General features: G+C 36.3%; 1 protein-coding gene across 1 annotated transcript; it reads right to left on the reverse strand.

Annotated features, from left to right (window-relative positions):
• Positions 1-322: 322 nt before the first annotated feature.
• Positions 323-5,651, reverse strand: PPD1 (Photosystem II reaction center PsbP family protein). Its single transcript, XM_086580654.1, has 3 exons — positions 5,371-5,651; positions 1,169-1,584; positions 323-806 (listed from the first exon to the last, which is right to left on the reverse strand). The coding sequence occupies exons 1-3, from the start codon at positions 5,537-5,539 to the stop codon at positions 585-587; spliced, it is 807 nt and encodes a 268-aa protein (XP_086436780.1). The 5' UTR covers positions 5,540-5,651; the 3' UTR covers positions 323-584.
• Between the last annotated feature and the right edge of the window lie 3,541 nt (positions 5,652-9,192).

Consider the following 9,192-nt stretch of genomic DNA (forward strand, 5'->3'; position numbering starts at 1 on the left):
ATGCTAGTTCATTCTCATATTCGGTTGGACTGCAAAGTTTTTTTTTTCGTTAAATGGACTGCAATGTTAGAAGCAAAGATCTTCTTTCATACTGAACGTAAAGATCTGCAACAGTAATATCTGGGTAAATATGTCAAATGGGCTCTATTTGTTCTCTATTTACTTGGAAGAAGTTGGTGTCCTTGATAAACAGTCCAGGTTTCAGTCGCTTCACTTCGTTTAAGGAGGGGTTGCCAACAGGCAACATTTACGGCCACGAATCTCCGCCATTAGATTCCTGGTCAGCCCATAGTTAACATCAAAATTTCAACACAAATATTCATAATGTATGCCAAAATTGTTGGATTGAAAACACAGAAGGGAAAATGGTCCAACTGCAATGTCCTCCGACATATATACAACTCCTCTCGCTTGTGTGATTTCAATATCTGTTCAACAGGATTTGGAAATGTTCTACAACAAATGTGCTTGCTTGTTCATCACCTTAAGTAAAAGCTACAAGTGTGTATCAGTAAACCAAGAATTTAAGAGAAAGAAAGAATCTCAATCGCCAACATAGTGGCTAGAAAGGAACTCATTGCTAATCAAGCAGTCACCTTAAATACTCTGAAGGACTCCATCACTTTGCGCAAATCACCTTCCTCTTCTAAAAAAACATTTTCAGGTGTTTGCAATCTCAACTCATACAACTGTTTATTTTCGACACCAAGAACGGAAAGGTAACGCCGATCCCACTCTAGTCGAGGTATCCTGTTTTCTGGCATCACGGCTAACTCATTGTTATTTGCATATGATTTGATATTTACCTGCATTGCAAGAAAATAAAAATTTGGCATCAAGAGAATGCACTTAGAAATGCAATGGAAACCTTTACGATATGCTAGGTTATACTGCCCTAGAACTCTAGAAGGCTGAAGTCAAAAATTAATTGTGAACTTCTCATGGGTTTTTTTTCTACTATGAAGTTAATAAATAGAACACTCTGACTCGACAATTCTCGCCATCAGATCAAGATTATTTGTGGTTGCCAGTTTGAGATGTAACTGACTAGGATACCTCAAACGAGAACCAACTTGGTGAAAATAAATGCAATCCTAACAAGTGGTTTCACGTAATGGATTCCAGCCATTTTGAGTTTCTATTTGATATGTATTCTTTGCAACATTACCTCAATTTGGTAGTAGAGCTTTCCATCATCTGCAACTCTAGATGATGTGGAACGGATGCTTGCTTCTCGCCGCACACCAAGTCTAGTGGACATAAATTCAGTCAAATACTGCTTGAGCACTTTCTCACCTGCAACTTGAGGAGGACCCAAGTCTTCAACACTCTTGTATTTGGATGACGAAGGAGATGAAAAGGACATGGAGAGATTTTCATCCAGAATAAACGGATCTCTAAAGAAAATGTCTGCACCAGCACCTCGTACTGGGATCCAGTTCTGAGGGTACTTGAATGAATAACCATCAAAACTATCAATGTACTCCCTAAACGCAACTGACGGCTGGGCTAATGCATTATCACAGGAACCGTCTTGAAAAATAACACTTGATAACATCAAAGCCAACACGTTCCTCCTTGGAACTGCAAGAAGACTCGTCTTATTGTATAGAAGGTACATTTTGAATGTAAAATGCCAGTGCAGTGCAGGTAAAGTATAGATAGACAAACATGTAGATCCCACAAGGTATACCCGTTATGCAATAGCCTCAATGAAATTTTTTTAAACCAGGTTCCAAAAACGCAATTACAATACCACAAAATTAAATCATGCAAAATCACAATTCCCCGATTAGGGCAGGGATCGGGTTGGGTTCGGGTCGGATATGGCTATATCCGAATCCGAATCCGAATAGTTTCATAATATCCAAACCCGAACCCAAACCCGATTATATCCAAACCCGACCCGAACCTGACCGAATCCGACTAACCGATCGGATAACACTAAAAATTCAAAAAAAGCCCAAAAAATATATCCGAACCCAAACTTGACCGACCCAAACCCGAACCCGAACCCAAACTATTCGGGTTTGGGTCGGGTCGGATTCGGGTCAAACCCAACCTGATTCCCTGCCCTATCCACGATACACGGCACAAAATAATAAAATTTTCAAATGTTCAGTAAGAGTATTATCTGATGAGTTGGTATGGTCAAAAGTGACAGTATTCTATACACACTTGATCACATCCACTCAAGTCATACAATCGAATTTCCAACTAGAAGTACTCTATAGCAGTCTCGGTTTGCTTGCAGGGACAGTGCCTTTTCATTTTCCAACACTTGACGTCTAACACCGCAAGTACATAAATATACATTCGCTTAAAGTTGGCCAAATACACACAGAAATGAGTACGTGACATTTAAAATGACTTATATACTCATGGACCAGAATTCACCAAGCTTGCAACTGTACTTAGCAAGAACAGAAGACAATATATATATATATAGGGTGTTACCATATTCACCCTTATTTGTCCCCTGCATCTCCAACCAATATTACTATTTGAAATGTAGCTAAAACTATGTTGTCTTTTGTCTACAAATTCCACAAACTCAAAAAAAAAGCTGTCCTCGCCCGAAAAGGTGTTAATTGGATTCACTTGATATGATAATCATCTTCTCTCTTTAAAGGTCAAACCATGGTAACAGATACAAAATGATGAATTTTTTTTTCCATATGTTACTTATAGTTAAATAACAAGTGAAGTCTTAATTACATATATTCGGTATTTCGGTGTTGAAAACTCTGTATAATATAAAATTTGACAAGTCTGCCTCTATTTTTGAGATTTATTTTGCAAGCTAATTCGAATCCAAATATGTCCACTCTCAGATGAATCTATACTCACATGTTTGGTTCCTTAGAGCACAGTCTCTTCTATAAAATTTGGTTATCCACGGTTGAAAGGTATTGCAAGCATTATGGACTAGCTCACCTAACACCAACTGGGTCTTATATGCAAGATTAGTTTCTGTTAGCCGATTTGGGAAGAACACAATCGATTATATATTTTGACTGTCATGTAAACATGGTTATACCAACACCATTGAGCTTGGCAGATTCTTGCAGTTGGCATTCCATTCTTTACAATTGATTTTTGAACATACTCAGATTACCTTGGCCGAATTTCGTTTAAGTTTACGAGCGCACTTAGAAGTGCTAAAACCTACGCATTGAAGAGTTGCAAGTATATGCAACTCAGGGTAATTATGAAACTTCTTTCTCCCAAAAATGACCATAAAGACATTTTCCAAAACCCTCACAAAAAAAACACTGATAATGTCAACTGAAAACAAGTTCCCACCTGACTAATCTGTAGCTATATTTGTGCACAATATTAGTCAAATCCACATCAGGAAAATAAAAAAAACCAAAGACAAACAAAACAAAACAAAAGTTACTGCTTCAAGAAAGCCAAGCACAATAAAGTCCAGCTGTCCAGGCAACAAATATGCACTACATTCATATTCTTCTATTCACTTCCTTCAAACAAAATCACCTGCTCCTGCACAACATTCTTGTCTATTAACTCAATTTATTTGGACGACTTCTTTTTGTTCCTTTTTGCTCCTTTTTCTTACGTTTTTTTTTCACTGCCAAGCATTGCAAAGGGGACACCTTCAATAGCATAACTGCGGATTTGGACACAACAACCACATACAAACACTCCATTCCATGTTCTGGATCAACATGTCTTTGAACTCAAAATGTTACACATATAGCGGAGGAACCCTCACAATCACCATAATTACAATAACAAGGCACAAAATTGGTTTCCTATATTGACTAGAAACATTGATGGGAAAAATGTGTTATGAACAGCTCGGCAAATCATGAACTCTATTCTTTAAGTTTAAGCGAATACTTTTAATCCTTAACAAACATATACACTGTCATCCCTAAGTACAGCTGGCCCATAAAATTGCTATAGTTCACGTAGAAGAGGTGTGAAAAGACGCAAGTCCTATTATCTAAATCTAAACAAAGTACCTCACCACTCCAATGCAGATTTATAGGTGCCCTATTTACAACCCAAAGCCCAGTTAGTATTATCAATGTAATCTGAAGGATGCTCAGGCAGTGCAGTTCAGTTGCAGGGGGTGAAAGGTCAAAGGCAAAGGGTTTCTTAGGAAAATAAGTTTCAGCCAGATGAGATCCAAAGGCATAAATCTTTGTTTTTAGGCGTCAACACAACAGGCTTAATATGGTTTGCTGATAACTTTCTATTTCTTCTTTCAGTAGTTATGATGACCACCATGAGATTCCTTCCATTAAGATCACAATAAAAGATAAAGAAACATAGACTCGTCGTTGAAATGTCTTCTCCATTCTTCATCCATGATCCGAGTAAAATTTTGGGATAAGTTTGGTGAGGGGTGTTAAAAAATGGAGTGTCATTGTCCGTATGGTCTGTCCCCTTCTTCCTCCATTTGATCTCCCACATCATCTTTCCTTCTTTCTCTTTCCTCTCCTCTCTATATCTTGCATTCTCCTGTCCCAAGATGCCTATCCTCCAAAACCAAGGGTGGAACAGAACAACAACCCCCTAATATCTGCCACTCTTTTCTTCAAATGTCGCAACCCTCTGGCATAATCCCACCTCACCACCTTCATTCCTCACGAGTGACAAAGTTGCTTTGAGATCTTGGTTAGGTAAATAGCTTTCCCCTCTTCGAGGAGTATCGATGGTCACTCAACAGTAGCACCTCTGCTCCACTCATGCCCATTGCATGCCCTATACTAGTCCTATAATCATAATCTTCATACCCCCCCCTCATAACATATAAAGTTGACCAAGGGAAAGAAAAGATAATTGGAAGGCCGTGGCTTCTTCATCTTTTTACCAATAAGCGACAGGAACAAACAGAGTTTACTCGTTTTAGCTTCTTCATCTTTTTAGAACGCTCCATAGGCCATTCGAAACTATAAGCGACAGGAACAAACAGAGTTTACTCGTTTTAGCTTCTTCATCTTTTTAGAACGCTCCATAGGTCGTCCCTTTCTTCTCTTTTTCATAATATTTCTTGATAATGTACCAATACAAACGAACTCCCCCTTCAATCTCTCATATCCATTCTCACAGCACAAATGTGTTTATATGAAAGGCCAACCAATGAAATCATGCAACCATGTAATTCTGCCACACTATATTAGACCTCCCTCAATTATTTCTTAGTGCTAACCCTCCCACCCCAACAATGCTGTCACTGTGTCACTTCACAAATTTGGGGACTATGGTCCTATGGTATTTGACAGTTCTGGTGTTTGGAAATTATATTTGAAAAACAATGTGACAATTCATTCAACAAAATATGCATCCAAAAACTAACTAAAGTCATAACTCATAAGTGAAGTTAAAGTAAGTAACCTTTTGAAGCTGTGTGATGTTGCACCCTGCATGTGCATAATACGCGGCTACCAGGAAACGCACTTGGTGCAAACTTGAGCCAAGGCAACAGTGACGTAGCTTTTCTGTTCAGACAAGAAGTCGGAGAATGAGATGGTATAGAAATGGTTTGGAGTAAAGTAGTAGCCATTTAAGTTAAAGAGGAAAATGAGATACAAGAATTCAGAGAAATCCCATTTCTGAAAGATTAAGGAGAGTAGTGGACATGATCAACTCAACTCCAGCAACCAACAACTGGATAGAACAGACTGCATTAGTTTTTCTGATCCTCATGGGACCAAGCCCAAGCCCATTGTGTTAGGTTGCGATGGGCCGATTTATATTGGTTGCTCCATCAACAAGGGCTTCGTTTCTTTTTTATATACCAGTAACATTTTTAGATTTGCATATCAATTCATTCATTTGACGCCCTTTTATAACACTTTTTGTACACATACTCTTCTCTTTCATGGGGATGAATATATATATATATACTTCCTGATAATAGTTATCCTCTTCAACGAGATTATCTCACATATGTTGGTTTTAAGAATCTTTATAAAAAACATGGAGGAGATCACCAAAAATGTATTGAGTGTGTGCAAAATAATAACATTGTACATTCGTTGTGGTCTCAATAACAACTAGCTAGTAACATTTCGCATATTTGTTTATTACAATAATTTTTGAAAGAGTAGTTCCCACTACTTATATTCAAACCTCTTGAATAAGCTAGCGGTTTCTTACAATGTCAAAAATCTCAGGCTTAGTAGTGCAAGCTGACAGTAAGCTTTTTCTAGTAGTTAATTGTTTTGTTCAAAGACTATGATTATATTATATATATATATACGTTGTGCATATCAGTAACATTATTTTAGCTTCCATAATTCGTTTACATATGAATCCATCGCATCCAAAGACTGCGCGCTTACACATGTAACTGCATATATATAGATGTACAGACAAAGTGATCGAATAATGAATTATATGAATGAAGTTAAGTGGAACCCTTAGCTTAATTATTTAAATGAGTTACAAGTTCGTCTTTTTGACAAAATGAGCTACACATAGGGCCAAATAAAGTGTTTCTTTAATGAAGATGTTTCACTTATTATTAGATGTTAAAAAGGTATAGATCGAGAAAAAGCTTGAGCATGAACTAATGTAGTAATAATGTCGACAGTAAATTGTCCATTATTGTTAAAGAAGATCGATAGACTACAAAGAATACATGGGTTTAGGCGTTTAGCTAACGTTTTGCATGGTAGGATTTCTCTTTTGAGTCCTTAATTCCAAAATATATATACTGTACGTATAAAAGAAAGCATGCATGTTTTTTTAGTTTTGAACTTGCTGCTGGTTCCTTAAAAGCAATATCAAAGTCCTCGTCACCCCTTTTTATGTGCAATATGTTTTTTTGTTATCATTAGGATCGGAGTTGTTCTTTTCAATCGTCTTGTCGTAATGATCGAGTTGCAAGAAGACCAAAGCATACTTTTGTATATATGCTCAAAAATCTTTACCGAAAAAAGATTTATATATGCTCAAAATTAAAGCTACCTAGTCATCTTGAACTAGGGGTGGGCAATCTAATCCGACCCTAAATATTTAAAAGCCCTTAAGATATTAAGGTCGGGTCGGCCCGGTCCTAAATTCAGCATAGGGTCAAGTCGGGCCGGGTCATAAGTCTAAATCTCAAGCTCTGACCCTATCCTAAGCCCTCTTTAAAGGCTTTAGGGTCGGGTTTTAGAGTCGGGTTTTAGGGCCGGGCTTATATATTTTATTCTTTTTACAAATGCCATTTTTCAGACAAAAGTTGTTTTTTTAGTTTCTGTGTTACAAATGTCTGCTTTTTTATTTCGCTTTAATGGTATGGACGGAAACCTTTAGTTCTAGACTTGGCTTGGATGTGAATACAAATATAATTTATAAGAAGTAAGTGGGAAAATAAATTGAGAATAATAAGTTCTAGACTTTGATTTGATGATCAAAGGAATAAAGTCTTATTTTTTTATTAGGCTAGTGCTCATTGTTCTTCATGGCTGCTAGATAGGTTGACAAATTTTTGTTATATAAAATAAGTTATTGGAAGTATCCTTGGGTGTAAGTGATAAATTATAAAGGACAATGTTATTTTAATTTAAAATATTTAACAAAAGAGTTGACAATTATGAATGCGTGTATTTATAGTGAAAATGTGAAACTATAACTAGGGCTTGGTTAAAAATTTGAATTAGGGTCGGGCTATGTTTTGACCTTAGCTTAGCCCCAGCCTCTAGATGGCCTTAGGATTCGGCCCTACCCCTCTAAACTCTGTGAGGGCTTTATAGGGCTTAGGGTCGGGTCGGTCAGGGCCGGGTTAGGGTCGTTAGGGCCAAATTCCCACCCCTATCTTGAACTATACATACTAGCTAAGGGCATCTTCAATAAAGGGTGTAAACCGTATAGAGGGTAAAGTTTATACTTCAAATGTCAAAAATCTCTTTTCAATGGGAGTAGTATACCATAGATAATAGAATATTAAGTTGATAGAGGAGGTGGAGAATTTCCCATCTCACTATCAGTTGATAAATAGCTCGGGTGACACTTTAACCAACGTTCGAACAAAAAAAAATTTGGACGTCACTTTAAGTATCGTCCCTTTCTAATTCTAAAGTAATTTTTTAACTCGGACATCACTTAAAGTGACGTCCCTGTTTAAATTAAAGAGAGATGTCACTTTAAGTGACGTCTAAGTTTAAAATTCAATTTTTTTTACACTTTTCCATTGGAAAGTATAGAGTGTGGATATTTATAGACTATACAATAATATGTAATTAGAGTTGTAAAATCCTAATGGCATCTATGTGGAGTCTAGGTAGAAGTGTAATTTTACACCTCCCATTGGAAATGCCCTAAACTACTTCAAATTTATCAATAAACATAAGTTGATACGTACTTGTGCAACGAAAAAGAAAATAATAATATAATTTGTAATTTGAATTTTGCAAATGTGAAAATAATCAAAATATTTTATATGACAAAAATTAGTAACGCACTCCTCTCACCATCAACCTATATTGTAGTAAGTGAGAAAATAAATCGGTAAGATCGATTCTTTAAAAGTAATCGAGATTATTAGTCAGCCTGCCAAGTGGCCGGGTATACCTTGTGCACGTGTTGCTATACTATTACCGTTGTCAATGGAATCATGTGAAGTGTAGTGCCTAAATGGCTGGTATCACGGCATAATCTGACAAAATTTCGCATCAATGGGAAGACGTTTGCCACTTAATGGATCATTAATACATAAAACTTACTTTGAATTTAACTAATATACAAGTATATCTTTATTGGAAGTGCTATTACAAAGTTGACATGATCACATTGGTACCAATGAATCTAGACTCATCAATCAATTTCTTCAAGGGTACCCTTTCTTCAATTCCTATTCTCATTTCTATCATCTTTACAGATGCTTTTTATATGTCGCTATCTGTTGCTTTTTCTCCCTCCATTGTAGTATCAATATGCATCATACATTCATACCATATACTTGGATCGTCATGGTTGTGTGCATCGCATATACGTCAGAAAATTAAATTATCAACATAATCGTTTACAAATTCCACCATCATCAGTGGCATCATATCTCTCTCTTTCTCATATATATATATATATATATATATATATATATATATATATATATATATATATATATATATATATATATTAAAAGCTTTTCACAAACAAGATTTTTCATTAAAATTTCACGTCATCTCCTATTAAAACAGAAATTTCTCTCCTATTTGAAAAAAGAGAATC

Source organism: Coptis chinensis, chromosome 8 (assembly GCF_015680905.1).
Source record: "Coptis chinensis isolate HL-2020 chromosome 8, ASM1568090v1, whole genome shotgun sequence".
Classification (NCBI taxonomy): domain Eukaryota; kingdom Viridiplantae; phylum Streptophyta; class Magnoliopsida; order Ranunculales; family Ranunculaceae; genus Coptis; species Coptis chinensis.